The sequence below is a fragment of the Meleagris gallopavo genome, chromosome 1 (assembly GCF_905368555.1).
Source record: "Meleagris gallopavo chromosome 1, MGAL_WU_HG_1.1, whole genome shotgun sequence".
NCBI classification, from domain to species: Eukaryota; Metazoa; Chordata; class Aves; order Galliformes; family Phasianidae; genus Meleagris; species Meleagris gallopavo.
The window spans coordinates 121,498,403-121,518,485 of record NC_139404.1 but is presented as its reverse complement, the minus strand read 5'-3'; the positions used below and the strand labels follow the sequence as shown (position 1 = coordinate 121,518,485).

Sequence of the window (20,083 nt, the reverse complement as noted above, 5' to 3'; positions counted from 1 at the left end):
CAGCGTGAATATTCATTTGGGAAATTGTATGTAATAGTCCTTATTATGTCTATCCAAAACCAGCGAGGTAGAGGCAGAGGCCTGCACCACAGACCAGCTGGATGAGAGATAGCTCTGCTTTCATTTCCCCAACTGATTCCACAGCTGAAAGGGCAAAATAACTGAGTTCATTTTGTTGGGAGATAAACTGTGCCTCTATAAATCTACTATTAGGATTGTCATTAATTTTGTCCTGCTGTTCTGTGCACTGGGGTGATTTACCATCCTACAGAAGAACATAGGCTGGAGCCCTGTAGTGAAGGGAGGTGACAGACACAGACCACACTGCAGCCAGGGTTGCTCCCGTGCTCATTTTTCCATTTGTGCTGCAACCATCATCATGACAAAGGATATAATGCTTCCATATAGCAAATAATCTTTGTCCAGTGATTTTTACTTATAACTCTCTTCAGGGCAACAAATATGTGCTCAGCAAGTAGTCACAAGATCTATCTGAAAAATACAATTATGCAAAATAAATTATTTTGAAAATACCTAGAAAATTCATTTAGCAAGTTGTGTGAATTCAGTCCTTTTTTCTTTCTTCCCTGTGCCAATATCCATCTTCCCTCCTACCACCTTCAGCAAATTACATCTCCGCCCCCTCTCCTTCTCTGCAAACAGCTTCCCCCTTACTGCTTTCCTAAAGAGTAGAGAGGTGTTTTAGTGTCCTCCTCTCCACTCCTGACTATTGGCCACAGCTTAAGGAGCAAGAGAGGACTGTGATAAAACCACTTTGTTTTCACTTTTTTTGCCCCGGCACAGAGATCAGCAATGCTGCAGAGGCAGTGGGTTGGGCAGCCTTGTGTGCAGCACGTGCATTGTGTATCCCCATGTGAACTCTGGAATGGTACGGATAACAACACACGGGCTTGACTCTGCAAGCGGGGGTGTTTTCTTGGGGGGAAATCAGTAGTGAAGAGAGTGGCATTGTGTTCTTACTGCTTTTGTTACCCATAGTTTCTAGATTAAAGCTAGCATTGGTATGTCCAACTGCACTGCAATTATGTCTTCATTTTTTGAGTGGATGTAAGAATGCAACTATTCACCATTTTATGCTTCGTTTTTTGTTTGCAGGTAATTTTCTTCTCCCCATTTCAAACGTTCCTTCTCCCCTTATATTTTAAAGTACTTTTTGCATTTATCAGGGAAGAATTTCTACTCCAGAATAATTTGAGTTTTGTCTTAAGGAGCACCTTCGTGTGCAGCGTACATTCACTTTTAACTGTTCATTGAGACTTTTATTAGTGATCCTTTATAAATGTAAAATAGGCTGTGTAGTTCTTGTGATACAAAGGGGAGCAAATAAAGAGGGCATCAGGGTAAACATATTATTAAGTTAATCAGTGCAAATATTTAGATGCATCAACTGAAAATCAACAAATTTTGAAAGGCTGGACAGAGCTTTAAATAGATTTCTAAAGCCATGTCTTATTGATTGCAACACAATAAATAAATAAATGGTACCTTAGTAAAAAACAAACAAACAACAGGGGAAGAGAACCTTTGAATTTTGTACATTCTGAATGTTTCATATATATTCATGGCAGGACTTTTCAATAAATGCTACAATTTAACATTTAAAAAAAAGAAAAAAGTTAACTGGCTGGGAACAATTTTTACTCATTTTCTCCACATATCAATCTGCATCTTAAATATATTAAATAATGTGTGAGGACACAAACACAGCCAAGCATTTTGCACATCAGCTCTGCTGCTGCCTGAATTACTGTACCATGTGCACGGTAGTTTGAGAAGAGGAACTTCTTTTGCTGCCTGTCCAAATCATTATAGAATCACATTTACCATGATTTATGCTGCTTCAGTGGCACATGGATAAGTCTTTGGCATTTGACCAACCAATTTTCTATTCCAGATTCAGTAAGAAAAATCATTCTGCGTTAGTCTCTGCAGCTCGGTATCCATCAGTTGTCTAACCTTGCAGATATAATAACAGTAATAAAACCCACAAAAACCCAGCCACTAACCACTGAAACTTTTCTTAATGAGGAATTAAATGACTCTTGTTCCATTGAAACAGTTATTCTTAAAACTATTCCAATCAATCTTTAATTATTTAAAACATAATAATAAACTTGTACTATAGCAAAGAAAAAAAAGATGCTCTTAGATTGGGTCAAATAGTCTGATTCTCAAAAAGATGGTAGGAGTTAAAACCAACAATAACAGCATTCAAACATCTGAAAAAAAAATACTATTTACTCTTTGAATGAATGTTGTTTTCTTTTCTTAAGGAACACTAATAAAGTCAATAATATTGAACAGAGAACAATATATAAATACAGTGTTCTTCAGAATTCTAGAGCTTTATCTCATTTCTGAATGCATCTTTCTTTTTCTTCTTTGTCTGAATTGCTTAGAGCTGAGATGTTTGGGAAGGATGTCTGACCCAAAAGAGCTTTAAGTGAATGTTATGTATTATTAACAAAAGCTCTGATAACTCTCTAAAACAAGATGCTCTTAAAGCATTTAATACATAGATTCAGCTTAACATTTTCTCAGTGAAGTCTTACCTAATGTTCTGCTTTTTGAGAAGCACTAAGGAAATGTAAAAATAGAATAGCTGCAGGATGTGTGTGAACACCTGACCTTTCACTACTACAAGCACAATGCCCTAATCCGAAGAGGAGAATACCAGTGCAGTACAGATTATGAATAGCAGCTGTAATGATTTCTGTTGCTTTCAGTACATGTGGAAATACAGATCTGAAGGTAGAAGATTATGGTGAAACGTAATAAAAATATATTTGAGATTTTGTTGTCATTTTTTGCGATCTTTCCTCCTCTTTAATATCTAACTCATATAGACCTCTTTCATATTTGTACTGATACAGGTGTCATTTCTCTGACACCTCTGACTTCTTCAACTATCTTTTATTTCATTTTCTTATTTCCACATTCTGTATGCACCCTGTTTTAGAGCATGCAATTTTGTTGATGAAAGCACCAGCACTTTGCCTGGTGCCAGAAGATTCTGTGACAATTGCAGCAAGTACACTGGTCTGCAAATCCTTCCGTGTAGTTGCCATAAGCAGTCACTTGTCAGACTAGCTTCAGTTTTGTGATTAATGGTAGCTGAGCTGAACCTTGCTCATTCTATCACCAGTGCCATTTAAAATGAGTATGACCTGTATGTGGAGTAACATTTCTGTGAAATTAGCCATTAGATGTGCCATGAAGTTTTTGTTGGTTTCTTCGCTAATTTTGTGTTTTTTGCTGAAGGAAAGACCATGCATAAAATCTGCTTTATTTAAAACCTGAGCTGTCATAGTTTCTGAGTCTGCTGGAACTGATAGACAGTGCTCACACACTGGTCCAGAGTTGTGGAGTAAGTAGCCAGCTTTTTCCATTTGGCATAGAAAGACTGATTTAGTGTAACGACAAACCATGACCGTAGCTGTTGGTCTTTTGCTGCTGATTTTTCCTAATTGTGTGAAACTATTCAGACAGTTTTTTAATCACTGTTCTTTTTTCCCTCTTGTCAAGATGTCCACATCTTAAGCATGCTACTCTGACACATGCAATGAAAAGAAGTAGCCCAGCATCAATGAAATCAAAATGTTGCCTTCCCATGAGGCATGAGAGATATGCTGCAGTAAAACTAGAGAAAAAATTAAAGAGATGATGATTATTACTTTGTAGTATATTTTCACATGTAAGAGTAATTAAAAATAAAACTATTAGAAAAGAGAATTTATTTCCTAACCGTAAGTTTATATTGTGTCTCCTTGAAAGAAAAAAAAAGTCTGGAATGAATAAGGCTTCATTATGTGAATTGTTTAAATTAAGTTAGCTTTTTCTCTGAAGAATCACTTTCAATTTCTAGATCAAATTGTTAACCTCTTTTTTTGCAGTGTGATAAAGGAATGGAATAACACCAATTTTCACAGCTTGGAAAGTCACCTCATCATTTCCTTTCCTTAAGTCCTTCCGTTATTTTGTCTGTTTCCACTGTTGATGTTGAAATTCAAACACCTATGTGACTACATCAGGATTTATAAGCAACTGCTGAAAATTCAGTATAGCACCAGAAAACCCCACTTCATCTAGTTCAGATCACAGAATCATAGAGTAGTTTAGGTTGGAAAGGACCTTTAAGATCACCTAGTTCCAACCCCCTGCTATAGGCCCAGACACCATCCACTAGACCAGGTTGCTCAAAGCCCCATCCAGCCTGGCCCTGAATGCCTCCAGGGAGGGGCATCCATAACCTCTCTGGGCAACCTGTTCCAGTGTCTCACCACCCTCACAGTAAAGAATTTCTTCCTGATATCTAGTCTATATCTACTTTCTTCCAGTTTAAAGCCACTTCCCCTTATCCTGTTGCTACATGCCCTTGTAAAAAGTTCCTCCCCAGCTTTCCTGTAGGCCCTTTCAGGTGCTGAAAGGCCACTATAAGGTCTCCTCGAAGCCTTTTCTTCTCCAGGCTGAAAATCCCCTGCTCTTTCAGCCTTTCCTCACAGTGGAGGTACTTCAGCCTTCTGATCATCTTTGTGGCCCTCCTCTGAACCTGCTCCAACAGCTCCATGACCTTCTTGTGTTGGGGGCCCCAGAACTGGACACAGTACTCCAGGTGGGGTCTCACAAGAGCACAGTAGAGGGGCAGAATCACCACCCACGGCCTGCTGGTCATGCTTCTCTTGATGCAACCCAGGATACAGTTGTCCTTCTGAGCTGCAAGCACACATTGCCAGCTTATGTTGAGTCTTTCATCAGCCAACACTCCTAAATCCTTCTCCTCCGGGCTGTGCTCAAGTCATTCTCCACCCAGTCTGTATTTGTGGTAAAGAAACATCTGGAACACATAGAGAAAAGCACTCAAAGTGTTCCAGCATTTTTCTTTCTGTCATAGATAAAGAAGTTCTGAATCTCGTTGGGGCATGCATATGTATTTACAAAAATTTAGAAAATTAGAAGACTATTTTGATTATATTTAACATTTATTTTTTTAATTAGATTTTGCTGTTATCACGTGTAGAAGTGTTACAAATTCCTGATGGCTTTAGTTTAGGAAGTTGAGTTTAGGAAATGACAGAGTAATTGTACTGGATTTCATAATCATTACAAGGTCTCTGGTGGCTGCACTGAAGGATCGGTATATGTGAGCTCATGCCACTGCTTCAATACATTGTCTTTTGTATCAGCTTTGGTTAGATCTTATAAGATGGTTATAATTCATCATTCTGTGCATTTTGCTCTGCAACTTCACTATGTTGGTCCAAGTTCCTGAAAGTCCTCAGTTAAGTATATTAGTGCAAAGTTGTCACCAAGTTATTTGCATTGGTTTAACACACCTAAATGTCACTGCTATCTGATGGAATCAACAGTTTGGTGAATGAAGGTGAGATATAGACACCACCTTGTTCTGTAAATATCTGAGAGTATTGTTTAGTAGATCCATAACACCATTCCTAAAGATGTCTCATAAATAGATATCCTGAGGCTGATGTATATTGTACTGTGTTTATTGTACTTTGAGAATTAACTTTTCTTCACAGCTACTGAGACTTTGGCAGTTAATAGTAGGAAAACCAGCGCTGAAATGTTGGTCACTGAAATGTGACCTGAGAGACCAATATTATCTCTCTTTATTTGCCTTTGATCCTTTAGAACTAATATGCAGAAAGTCTAATTAGAAGAGGACAGCTGAGCAATTAATTAATAGGGGAGTAAACTCTATGTTTTTCTCCTTGGGAGTATAGCATCTCCATGCAGCGTGAAATGATTTATGCTATGGTAGTGTGGCAGTAACATGCTAACAGCATGACTTGGTGAAAATCTCATTCCATCAAAAACACATATATACCCATCTGTCTCTCTCTTTTTCCAGTGGCCAAAATAAGCAAATAATGATCCTGTTGCAGTAGAGTACACTAAAGCTATTAACTCCTAATAAGTTTTCTTCTCCTAGTCTAGTCTGGGGCTTAGTGAGGAACATCTTAAATACGTCCAAATAGGAAAATGTCTATCTAAGGAATGACCAGTCACTGCAGGGTTTTCTGTACGCTGCTGATACTCAAAGTTGCATTCCAGAATTAATTGAAGACTGATGTAATAAGAAGAAGCTAGCAAGGTACTGCCTGTTAAAAGATTGCAGGTGGCATTGCTCAGTAATTAGATAGCACTGTAACACTGCTGTTGGTATTCCAAGCAGTCTTACCAAGGCAGTCTTGTACAGTGCACACAGGTATTTACAGTTTGACTTAACAGTTAGGTAACTCAGTTATAAAAAATTATAACCTTACAGTTGAGAATGTTAGCAGCTGGGCAACTGGGCAACTCTGGGTATTTGTGGACAGAGGGATATTTTGGCTGGAGGTTATTATATGTCTTTGTGAACCACTGAAATTCAAGAACTTCTGCTTCATAGGATTTTCCTTACCACAGTGCTAATAAAGGAAGAAACACAGAGTGAATTTGATACATGTGAAAGCTTGACAGATAGAAAGCCTTAGAGAAAAGGAGGGTTTTTTTTATTCTCAAAGCCATTACTGCAGAGGCATCTGAAAAGGTATCTTCTGTACGAAAGCCCACCAGTGTGCCACAGCCCTGATCTGAAGGGACCACTTCTGTCAGAGCAGAGCGTAACTCAGCCTGCAGACACACTCACTTCTTGGCCCCTTATGGAGAATGCCAACCAGGGTTCCAATTAGTGCCAGTTGCAGACTGTGACAATTTTGAAGATTGACTTTCACACCATACCAGACCTTTAAAAGACAGTACATTTATATAAAACACAATTTGCTTTGACAGTAATTTTCTGTATGCTATTACTGAAGTTATTTATGTTAGAATCAGAGTATCTTTTCTCTCAGCTGAGTTTCTGCTGCTCTTTGATCCTGCAGTGCAGTAATAATCCTGTGCTTATATCTTTTCAACTTTATAGGACAGTATTCATCTCAGGCATCCATTGCTTGCTGCTTTTAGGGCTCAGACATTTGAACCAGAATCCTGTAAAATTCCCAGATTCTTGTGTGGATTGCTTCTGCCACTGAATGTCCTCACATATTTAACAGCAGACGTAAATTTATAGGATGCTGCAAAGCAGAAGAGCTATTCTAATTAAACTGGGGGCCTCAAGAGTTCACAAGTTGACGTTGCTTGGATGTCAAGGTGATTTTACTGCAATGACAGTGAGGCTAAGGGCAGTTACATTACCAGTAACAGTGGAAGAAAAAGTAACTGCAAGCTTTCCAAATGTGTGATCCCTCTGCCTTCTGAAAGCAGGGACATGAACACACCCTTCTTATCTTCTTTATCCATATACCATGCAGCATTACCCATTCTCCCTTTGCTTGGACTCCACATCTCATCCTTTATGGTAACATGCTTTATTTCACAAACCTCTTGCTACTCCTTTTTGCCTGCTTCACTCCTGCAGCTCTCTGAGATGAAGTTGAGTTCCAATGCCATGTGCGGCATACCCTGCCTTGCCTCCATGATGGCAGCAATGCCCATTCTAGCAGTGCACAGGATCTCCGGAGAGACTCTAAAGAGGTCCGTGCAGCCAGCTGGATGGTCACACACTGAAATCCCTCTGCTGTCCTTTGAAAAGTTATTGCATTGTGAACTGGTAGCCTTTTGAGAAAGTTTGTTTTCCTTTCTTCTCCGAGAATTTGTCTGGAAAACATGCCTAGAGTTTGAGAAGTCAGATTCTTCAGCTGGTACCAAACTGTTCATCTATGGGTGCATGTAATCCAGAGTCCAGAAGCAGACTGCCCACAATACCTTGGCTTTTTTTTCCCTTTTAATGTTAATTCTTAATTGAAAGCTACTGAATCTTGGAAAAATTGTCTGTTGTTTGTGTGGTTTAGTGTTGCCTTCAGAAAATGGAGAGAGAACCCCCATACCATAATTCCTGCTGGAGGAGTTCTGTTAAGTGAAGATGAGCAGCATGGGTTTTTAGCTTGAATGTTTGTGTTTATGCAGTGCTGCCTCTCCTGTGACAAAAATAGCCTTGGGAAAGTCATTATCTTCTTATAGCCCCTCTCCTTCATCCCCCTACATTGTTTCATAGGCTTCACCTGAGTACAGAATTTGTTCCCCAGCTTGTCACGGTTCTGCTATCCACCCAGGCAGGCTGACAACATTGCATGACCTGGAGGCACACACTGTGGGAAGCTGTGTGATAAAAGGCTGAGACAAGTCCACTCTGTCCCACCAAGTTCCCTGTCTCCAGCAGTTTTCTCCAGCCTTGGAAATAAACCCAGGTAGATCTCGGGCAAACCCTTTTTTTCCCACAGGAGCCATCGCATGTGACAGAAGTCTGGAAAAGTAAAATTTGGAGCTCCCTCAGGTGAAAATAACTGCTGTAAAGGGAACGGGCTTTATGTAAAAATGTATATACTGCTCAAATCAAAATGATCCTTTAGAAATCATTCTTAATGTATGACAATAGAGTGACTTTATCTTTCTCATGCAAACTCTGTTCGTTATTACTGCCTTAATCTTCATAATAATGAAAGACATTCAAATGTTGAATGATTTTTCTCTAGCCTAGATACTAGATAAAGATGAGTTCTACTTTTCTTACCTTTGAACATGGCATTTGAGGTAACTTGATATATTTTGTAGTTCGTTTTTGACTCACTGAGATCCATTTTCTTACTTGAAAATTGTAGCATAACACATACCGCCAATCACGGCGTCTCACTCTGTATCTGTGAATTTGGACCTATTTATCTCATAAGACCCAACACACAATAGAAAGTCCAGAAATAGAACAGAACAAATTATATTAAATTATATAGCTCAAAAATGTAAATTATATTGTTTATTATATGTCAGTTTCTAATTTCTTCATCTTCAGTGGGAAAGAAACTTTGTACACCTCTAGTATACAAAGCTGTTAAAAGTTTATAAATTGGTATAGTTTTCCATTCTCAGTTCTTAAGAGTGAATACATGTAATATACGTTCTTTGTCTTTACTCATGTACTGTGTCTGCTACAGGACATGTGGAAAGAACAGAGATACTTGTTCCGTATCATTCAGATACTGGGAAGCTTCCCACTGCCCCCATTTGTCCCCACATGCCTTTTTCTCTTTCAGCTCAAAGAGAAGCAGAAGAGTAATTTCCAGATGCAAGTTTACAGACAAAGTCAATGGCTGGAATTGTAGCAGAATGTTAACATCTTGTGTAGTCCGAGATGCCTTACACTTAGTAATGCAACTTTAACCTTTATAATGTGCTATAATTTGATTCTCACACCATCTATATTCTCTCATTGTTGCGGCCTAAGTAGCTGTAAGAAGTGCCAGAACAGACAAATGAAATCACCATTCAGGGCACTGCAAAGGACAAATAGATGAATCACCAAAATTCCCATTGCAATTTTGAGATTTTAGCCTGTGCTCACCATTTGATTCTAATGTCAGGAAATGAAAAAAACATTATGAAACTTTTTTTGTTGTTTTCTTTTGGTTTGTTTTGTTGTTGTTGTTGTTGTTTTCCTGAAGTCAGCTGGTCAGATGGTAGGGCACCCAAAAACTCCAAAAGTGTTATCAAAGCTTGGAAATGCATATGATTGAGCTTGAGTTTTGCTTCAAAAAGTGTATGTAGACGAGTCTAAATTTAAAAGAGAAATAATTAGGTCATGGTTAAATGAGTAGGGAAGTTAATTAGATATCTGCAATATATGCATATCTATTTTCCTTTACATTAGTCAGGTTATTAAAGGGGGAAAAGACAATTCAGAGGGAAAGTAAGACTACAGTTGTTTCGTTAGCCTTTGCCATTATCTTTCTGAAGTTGTTTAGAAGAAGTAACTTAAGTGTGGTAACCTCATTTATGTGATTTCATCTAAACTGTTGATACGTTCTACTGTCAAAAATATATATACATACATTTAAGCTATAGAATTTGCAGATCACAGTGTGTGATCGATAATTCCAGTACTTTTCCACTGTTTTGATATATACAATATATGGCACGATAGACAGTCTCCAGAGCAGTACAAGGATTATCATTTAATTATATATGATCTTCTAACAGCACTGGAAGTAGAAAATGATGTCAGGTTTTGTCATCGTGTGTTGAGGAGGTTTTGGAACAAATGGTTGAGTTGTGACTGATTTAATATATATTTCTCTTGCAACTATGCTGTGTTATGCATGTAACGTGTTTTATAGAATATGTTTTCTCCAATTATGAGAGGGCTATAAAAAGTGCTCAGCACCTGCTTTTTGTATATGTAACATGCTTGAGTCTGGATGCTCCAAATGGCCTAATTATAGCCTCAAATATTGAGTAGGTCCTGGCTCTGGTGTTCTTCCAATGCAAGTGCCTGTCCTATAAGAAAGTCTTGTCTCCAAAATAAATCTTACATAATGACTTTTTGTTTTAAAAATGCTCTTGTTAGTCTTGCCTACATCGGCACTTGGACAGATAGATAGGATCCAAGAGTAATGAAGAACAGGAAAACATATTCCTTAGAAGCTGATTTTCTCTTGTAACAGAAACTCTCTAAGGTAACTGGACAGCAGGAGGCAGGGCTGGTTGTAGTCTTAGATTTCATGAGAAACATAAATTAATGGATTGAAAGTAACATGGAGTACTTACCTCAGGGATGTGGTTTATCCTGTAAGTAACAACTCTGAACTTTTCCATCTACACATATTCCTAGATTAATAGAGCAGTGACAAATTGGATAGAAGCAGATAGAATGGACAGGAATGTGAGATTCTTGAAATAAATTACATTTCTTATCGTGTATTTTCAGAATCTCTAATGTATGATGGGTAGAGTAGAAAAAAGTAGAGGGAAAACTATTGTTAACCAAAACAGAATGGAAATTGCTTCTTTCTGGACTACAAGCTATAAAATTTTCAAGAATAACAATGGAGAATGATAAAGAATAATTGCAGAGATTTCCAAAACTGCTGTCAGTAGCTTACAGATCTTAAAACTAGACTGTAAATTTTCACAAATATGAACATTGTAAATAAAGACTATTTCATGATTGAGGGAATAATTTCCAGAGCTTTGGAAGGTTTTATTAAAATGAAAAATAATTGTGGGAAATTCCTTAAAGTATTTATAATTATATCTGAAGTAGAAAAAACAATTCTGCTTTGTGGCATTTAATTTTCACCACATGTAGCTCCTCTTTTTAACATCTTTTAACATTTTTTCGAACTAGCTTTATTTCTGTTGTTCTGAGCACAGACAAGCAATGCAAACCTTCAATTCCTCCTTTTGGAAAGTCTGCTTACACACTTTTCATGCAATGATACAAATATCTAATAAGAGGAGCAAAAATTGAAGGTTAACGTATTTTACTTCAGTTTGGAGATACTTGGTCAGACCTTGCCCCTTGTGTGACTGCTGGCTTAGACAGAAGTAGAATTTACCATGTCAGTTGGCTTTCAGAGATCTGCCAGCTTCAAGTATACCCTGACTTTCAGGACCGGTTTTCTGACTGAGCTTGCAGACTCTTCTTTTTTCTCATTGCTTTTTGGCTTTTTAAATGGTGTGTCAGTGTTGTGAATATGCAGTATAAGGTGACACTATGTAAGACCAATACAGTGTGATTTATTTTAGTTTGTATTGCTGAACAGTTCAGGCATGTTAAATCAGCTGTACTTCAGTTAGCCAACCAATAAATCACATAAATAAGCAATTAATTGTGTTCAAAAGTGAAAGCAACAGAAAATCAACTCCATCTCAACAAAATAGCAACTGAATTTTTCATAGCTAATATTGTCCTCAGAAGGCCTCTGGCCAACAGGGTAATAAAATATATTGACTCCAATTGACGTCTTTTCCTCGTTATTCCACTTTACCCTTTCTTTTCCCTAGTTATTCATGAGTTCCAACCACCCAGCAGTTCATGACAAAATATGCATTTATTTGTCATTTGTTTGGACCACTTTATCTTACCGAGTTTCTTCTCTTTATGCTGTTAATAAGTTTTTGTTTGAGAGCTGCTCATCTATTCTCCATGCACTAGTTTCATCCTAAAGAAGAGCTGTACCATTTCAAAAAAGACCTTTTGTTCAGCAATCTTGTGAAAACTGAACATTCTAACTGGGATATTCAACAGATATTATTCTTCGTCTACCAATTTGAAAGACCAACTAAGGAATATGGAGCTAAATTTTGCCTTTAGTTTTGTTTTGAAAACACTGCTGCCTTCATTAAGTGTACAAGAGCTGGATGACATAAAAAGTGACTTTCGTTTGTAAAGTAGCCAAAATAAATCTGTAATCTATAGATGATGAATTGATAGTTAATCGAATATTATTCCATTCTTACTGGAAAAAGCCATAATTAGAGGATTCAGGTCTCTGCTGGAGCAAAAATTTCACAGTATGAGCTGCAAAATTAAGACAATTCTGTTTGTTATATTGGAGAAAAAATATTTTTTTAATATTCATTGTAATTTTGGCATATTATTAATCGCTTTAATTCTCTGATACATGATTGTAATAAACATTTGCTATATTAATGTAGTTTTCTGTATGAGAAAGAAAAGCTGGTTAGATGTAGTGCATAAATGTGTGACTTTTTACTTGATTTTACTTATTTTTCTTTTTACAGAAGCTGCAAAGAATCAATCCTTCTTACCGTTGTCCAACCTTACCCTGTAAGTATCTGCAGTGTTTTCTGAATGTTTCCTAGCAACATAGCAGCTTTTTCTCTGCCTATGTTCTATCTATTTCTTTACCTTATCTGGGCAATAAAAAGAACGAAGGAGATAAGGGCTGTGTCTCTAAAAGGTGATGTTTCAGACTGTGTTATTGCATTCTGCACTAAAAGAATGTAATGCAAGTGGAATAGTAACAGCATCTTTAAACTCCAGCCAGGGAAGTACACGGAGTGGGATGCTGAGTTCTGCTTCCATCATCCTCTCAGGTCTGGGATGTGTCCTATGTCAGGTCCCCACTGCTGCACTGCCTCTGTCTCTGAGAAGCAGGAGTAACTGACCTTTCAGAGCCTGAATGGAAGCGGGGAGAGGGCATGGTGGTGCAGTAAGACTACTAACAGTACAGTCCAGCTAAATAAAGAACCTAAATTCTTTGAAGCTAGCCAAATTGTATGTAATATGGGGGGAAAGTCCTCACACACTTTCCTTTTTATACAGATTGTTTCGTCAGCTGACAGGTTTCATCGTTTTCTTTATCTATCAGATGACAGAAGAGCTCATGATTTGGTGCTACTGGTTATGTGTAGCCCACAGAAGTGGACTGTAAAGTGCAGTACTGTATGCCCTTGAGGTGCTGTGGCTTGTCATTGCTGTGCTGCTGGTGTAAGGGCAAGCCTTGATACAGCGGATGTAAGGGAAATTGAAACCTAAATGAACTGTGCACTTCACATTCAGTGGGAGACCTTTACAGCACAGGTACAGACTTTCTCCAGGCTTTGACCTGGAGAAGGTACATCGTGACCTTCTATCTTCCCAGGTCTTTGTGTCCTAGCCCTATTTGCAGCAAAGCAGAAACTGTTCCACTCATTGCATAGCACCTAAAGCTAATTAATAACTGATCTACCTCCAGACATTACTGAGACAGAAATGGCACCAAAGCATTGCATGTGTTTTGTGTCAGCTGTGTGGACTGATGTGTTCAGCTTATACATGTGGTTGTGTTGCTCCTTTCTGGTAGGTCTGTTGGAGTCCCTCAGCTCTACCTCTGCAAAGGAGGCACTCACGCTTTTGGGAATTATAGAAGTTTTATCTCATATAGTCATGGAGTTTGTCTTTTTAAGAATGTCTACGGAGCAGTCAGTAGATATGGTAGATGGTGCTTATCAGTGCTAGCTTTAATTGATCCTTTTTTGTCTCAAAGTTAGGATGTTTCAATGGCATGGGCTTAGTGGGTGAACCTCAGCTACAGGACAGTTGCAGCTGGCAGGTCTCCAGTTGTCCCCCTCCCATTGTATCTCACTATCTGTCCAGTTCAGGGCCACGCTGGTTCACAGTGTCCTTCACTCACCACTTTCAAGCTCAAGTGTTCTTGCAGTGAAAACAAGAAAACAAGATATGCATAGAGATGGGAAAGCTGAGATGCTGCTAGTGTGTGAGCCAGGTTTGTTCCCTGCAGCAGCACAGGTTCCCTCAGTTTATGCAAACCCTGGGCTCTGAAGTCTCCTAGGGGCTCCTGAGTCACTCTGAGCAGCTGGCTCATACTGGACCTCGTACTGCTTCTGTTAATAGTGCCTGAGCCTGTTATGTGACATCCACCTTGACTTTCCTTCCTGGGTATTGCCATACTCCATCTGTATTTTTCCATGCAGGAAGCAGTTGTAATGAATGTAGTTGCTCCTCTGGCAAATACATTTTGTCTCACAGTTTGGAAACAATGTGTCTTCAAAAATTATGATATTTTTGTTTTCCTCTTTAATTTTTCTCCCTCCCTTTTCCTTTTACAATTTTGCCTGTAAAACTGGAAAGATGAAATAGAAGCCAGTCAAAGGAAAAGTAAGAACTTTTAAATAAAGATGGAACCTCTTCCCCTTTCTTGTCAGAAAAACATCACTAGAAGTATTTCAGCTAGCTGTCTTTGTGATGGTGAACCTTTCTGTTTCTATAATTGCATGAAAAATATCTGCCAAGGCAGATTACAGGAGTGCTACTTCTTAATAGCTTTTATTTGTGCTACTTAGAGCGTGTTTTCATCCTTTTAAGTTAACCATTCTTTATGATTGCAGGTGAATGTAGAGGTAATTTAGATTTATAGTACTGTGTAGCTCACCTAGTAATTTTGAAAGCTTTTGCAAATCATTTTGTTTAAGTACATTCTGTTTCGTTTAATGCTTAAACTCATTAAAATTTAATTTAATTGTTACCAAGCCAAAGCATTAGATTTTCTTGTTCTTTCCATCAATATAAAAATCTCTCCTATGGTAATATCACCAGTGCTCAGAAGAAGATGACTGAAGCACTTGAAGCAGTTTAAAGTTTTGATTTTTGCAAGTATAACATTTGATTTTCATTTCTGAGCATTTTATTCTGTAAGTGGACTATCATTCTTATTGATGCCTTATTAAGTTTTAAGCATTGCTCAAAACAAATAACTTGCCTGTTTTGTTATCAGATTTTATGCCTAGAGATAATTTGATAAGTTGCTCTCATGATTAATCTCTTAAGTTCCTTGGATACAGTCCAGGCCCAGCTAAGGTCTGTAGCAATTTTGCTGTACATAAGCTTTGATATGGGAAAAAGTTGACATATTCTATGGGTTTTGCTTTCATTTGAAAGAGATGCTTCTTGTTATAACATAGTTACATGTCTAAGATAAAATGTTTACAGAAAATTGATAGATAACACTTATTTCTGACTTGTAATGATGTAGCAACATATGATCCTGTTGAGAATCACAGTGTTTTTCATGCTGCTTTGCCTTATGGAGTCATTTAATAGGATCAACTACAATATCTAGAATTGTGGTTACAAAGACAGGTATAAAAAATAAACAAAATAAACATCCCAAAGACTTCGAAAATGGGAAAGAATCCTAAGGCTGTAGTTTCAGAAAGCATTCAGAAGTCAGATATGAGTGCTGAATAGGATGACTTGAAGCTGTAAGGGCTGTGTAGAAATGATAACTTTTTTTTATTGTACTCATAATGGCCTTTTTCCCAGCCATCCTTAGTACCTTTGTCTCTGCATATCTTCGTATGAGTTTTTTTAGTACGGTCAGTTATATGTATAGTTTTAACTCTACACTGTTAGAGATCGTGGTGTGGTTACTGATGAATGTAACATTACTGTGTTTCCTCTTAGAAATGTAGGATGGTACAAGGCCTCTTCCCAGCAACTCTTTCTTGTTTGAACCAGACTCCACTCACGTCAAAACTGTGCTGCACAGCCTTCATCTTTCACCTTTGTGCAAATGCCAGTGAGCACTGCTGCTCCTATCTTTTCTTTCAGAAGGCTTCTTCTTTGGCTGTATGGATTTTTATGGAATATAGTTGTACAAAATATGTAGTCTGTTCATCAGTGAACACTGAGAAAATTCTTTGTGAACTTACATGTTATCTCAGCAAAATGAAAGCTCCTTCAGCCTATCTACCCATTCCTCTGTCTAGTTGTTTCTTCAGTCTTACTCCCCAGCAGTTGCCATTTGATCTCTTCCCTCTTTGTGAGACATATCTCCCATCTCTGATGCATTATCATTACCATTATCTTTCATTTTTAATGCTTAGTTTTGTATGGACCAGAGGTTTCTTTCATACCCAGAAGTCCTTGTGACAAAGTTAAGTCACGTGTATGAGAAGCAATCATTAATTTAAAACAATAATCTGTCAGTGTAATGAGCTGAACTTTGGAGAAGCAGGAACCCAGAAGGCCAGTGGAGTGTATTTTGTAAATCCTTCCATATTTGATGTCTGCACCCTCCGCCAAATCCAAAGCATATCTGTGATTTCACCTATAGTTTTTGGGACAAGAGAAGAAAACCAGGCTGTCATTTAGTGTAGATGGAACTTCTAGAATTTTTGGAATGCCCAGGTTAAAATAAGGTTTGGCTATTCCTCACCTGGCATATAGATTAGATATTGATTACCATCAAAAAATACTAAAATATATCTGATGCAAATATAATTGTCTCTGGTATATCAACTTGTTTAGGAAGAACAAAACAGGAATCTAAGAGAGAACCCAAATCTGACTGTTATTTCAGCAATTCAATTTGTGCCAAGTTTAACAAAGAAGTACTTCTGATGATGATCTGTCAGTACCCTGTGGTGATAACAAATTACTGCATGGTAAAATTTCTCAACATTATTACTTACATGTCCCTACCTGCTCTTCTACAATGCTCTTGTGAGCCGGTGTCGTTTCAGCCTTGCTCACAGCTCTGAATAGAGGGTTTTAGTTTGCCTTTGGGCATTATGTACTGTTCCACTTAATAAATTTAATACTTCCTCTTATTCACATTTTATTTGCTCACTAAATTTGCTTTCACATAATTGCCTTTAGGGATGGACCAAAAAGTCAACACATTTTTGCAGTCATGCAATTATTCCCTATTTCCTAAGAAACATAGTATTTCATGTTAAAATAATAACTAATTGTGGGTAACAAGCTTAGCATTAATTGCATATGTACAGTTTAAATAGCCATATTTAAAACTACCTTATTTCTATCTGATTTGACACTTATTGTCATGAAGAAGATTTTCCTTTCACCTTTGGGACTGTCCCATACTGCTGCCTTGTCAGCTCAGTACTACAAGTATCCTCTTGTAAGAGTTAAATCCTTTTTCTTGAGTGTGAGTAAAGGTTTTGTTGTTGCAACACTGTACCAGAAAGAGGTGGCTCAAAGGGGCTTTTGTTGCAAATAAAGACCATTTCACCTGGAATTGACTCTAAACTAGTTTACTTGCAAAAGTGGACGTCATACTAGACAGTCTTATTTTCATTGAAAGATGGTTTCCCTCAAAATGAAGAGTATTGTTTCAAACAAAAATAGCCCATGACAAGGCTGCTGTCAAAAATAGGATCTGATTCTGAAAAGTCCGTAGCATTAGAAAAATAATGCTTTCCAGAAAGCCTCTTCTTATTGTGGTAGTCTCTCATGTTTTGACTCAGCTAATGGGATGCGCATGTATTGCCCTCCCCGGTAAGTTGGGTTGAAAAGGGGAGTCTCAGTCTTCACTGTCATTTTCTCTAAGCAGATCTCTGTGCAGTGACTCATCTCGCTTGTTAGCAATTTCTCTAAGCAGTGTTGAAATGATCAGCTGAGTTCTGTGCAAACAAGTAAAGATTATTTAAATTTCTGTTAAATTTGAGCTTTTAACACTGCTTAGGTCACACAGTGTGAAATTTGCCTTTGTTGAAGTATTTTGACTCATTGTTAAAATGCCCCCTCATTTTGCGAAAGTCACACTAATTAAGCTGTTTTTATCTGTGACAATGCAAATACTTTACTTGCACTGATAAATGTTTTGCAGTATTGTAAACACCTCCTGCTTAAGGTCATTAACTGAGCATAATGGCTTCCATTTGGCTAAAAGACGGCGTCTCAGAAACAAATGAAAATGGCACTGTGAGAATCATTAATTAATAGCATTCTTTGCCAGCACATCTAAAGGCATTAAAATCTAATAGAATGGCACATCATTCTGTTAATGTTTTGTTAGACAAGCAAGTTTCGATAATCAAAATCAAATTTTTCATAGGTATTTGCCTCAATTTTTTAGAAATAGTCCCTTTCTCAAAGGGAAAATGTCAAGTGCCAAGTTGATGCAGAGATAGAAACAGTGAGACTGTGCAATTACATGCAAAAGCTGTGATACTACTCAATTCTCTAAACAACCAATGCCCCTCCAAGCAGTCAGCTCAGCTGGTCGAGTTTTTGCAGTACAAAGCAACCAACTTTCACGCTTACTCAGATTGTCTGGCAAGGGGCCTGAGTCGCAGCCCCTTTACCACATGCAGGAGGAAACGTCAGCAGAAGTGAAAAGGGTGGGAAGCTGCACATTTCGTACCTGACCACGATATGCTTCTCTGGCTGTGCACTAATGCACATTAAACCCATGACTCAGAGGAGTTCCAGGGAATTGCAGATATGTTCCAACCTTGCAGTCTTTTTGGGCTCCCCATCAATGGTCAATTTTCAATCCCTATTTTTTCACTAATGTAAGTGTTTGTGCTTTCTGCAAGTGAGTTTTGAGATTGCAGAAGGAAAGGATGACAACGCCACGTACCAGATTGCTATATTTGTTCTATGGGAATAACCTCGCCAGAATCTAGAAGAAAATTTGGAAGTCTTCCTGTAAAGAGAAGCCAGGCTGGTGACCCACCTGTGATAAGCTGTAAAAAGCCCCTTCCAGCAAGAAGAGCTAGTGAAAGCCACTCCTTTTCCCTTGCCCTTGCAAAGGAGAGCCAGTTAGCCAACTCAGGTAGCTGTGCTGTTCCATGACAGCATGAGCAGACAGGGTGTAGTCCATTATTGGATGCCATGTAGAATATCTCCTATGCACACTGCAGGAAGGGATTAAATGAGGAGGAGGGAAATTAGACAAGGCATGTGTGTGATTATATTTGTCATGGTATTACTGTAACCTGAGTCTTTCTAGGAATTAATCTCTAGACTATAATATGTAAGCAGTCTAGCATTTCTATGTTGTCTCTTCTTGAAGTGTATTGTTTTTTGACTCACATCCTGAAACACTGACTCTTTTTAACATTTTTTTTTCCTATTACTGTTTCTAATCTTCTACAATCCTTCTACATTTTAACACTGGTTTTAGAAACTGAGCTTGGTTTGATATTGGGGTTAAACTTTCTATCATTTACTGGTTAAAAGCGTGTAGACATAGTTAGAGAAAAGGTAAGAATGAACTGTAGAAACGAAGAAGTGTTCATTTTTAATTCCTGGTTCTGTTTTGCACTCCAGCAATTGTCAGGTGGCTGTGATATTTCTGGGATATATCAGATGACTGTGATTTTTTCTTGGGACAGTGAAGCATCTTTTATTCCTTGCTCATCCTGCTTGATGCTGAGCTTATGGTAAAAGCTAGCATATATTCAACGTGATGATAAATCAGAGGCACTCTGAAATAAGCTAAAGACTTACTCCTGACAGTATCTAGAAACAAAGCTTCTCCATCACAATAAATAAATAAACTTTTTCACTTCTTCATCTGTCTCTCAATAGAAATCAGTGAAGACAAGAACAAGGGGCACTGAACTACTCCATCACTCCTGCAGATTATTAGTGAAGTCAAAAATTGAGTGATGGTGAACAAGACCTTCAGTGTTTATGAGAACTGCTGCCACGCTGCACTGATAATAGGAAGCTATTTCAGGATCATCACCACTGATACCTGCTATAATTTCTCATAAGCAGACCAACATGAGTTAGTATTTTCAGTATTCAAAACTAGTAAAGCCACTTCCTATAAGTTTGGAAAAAATTCTGAAAGTCCTCGTTCACATCAGATACACCAAAACCTGGCCTCAAGGAACACAGTGATTTTCAACAAGGCCAGAATTGCTTCCATCATCTATTACAGTGGTTATGGAGTTGGGCAATGCCAGAAGGTCTGTATCTGTGATTGACCTGAGAATGAAGAGG

At 38.0% G+C, this 20,083-nt stretch overlaps 1 protein-coding gene across 3 annotated transcripts in view; it reads left to right on the top strand.

Annotated features, from left to right (window-relative positions):
- FRMPD4 (FERM and PDZ domain containing 4) overlaps positions 1–20,083 on the top strand; it is a 298,975-nt gene that overhangs the window by 255,025 nt on the left and 23,867 nt on the right. For all 3 annotated transcript variants that reach the window (XM_085212172.1, XM_085212165.1, XM_085212182.1), the window contains exon 5: positions 12,601–12,646. In XM_085212172.1, coding sequence (XP_085068298.1) covers positions 12,601–12,646 — 46 coding nt within the window. The remainder of the gene's footprint in view (positions 1–12,600; positions 12,647–20,083) is intronic.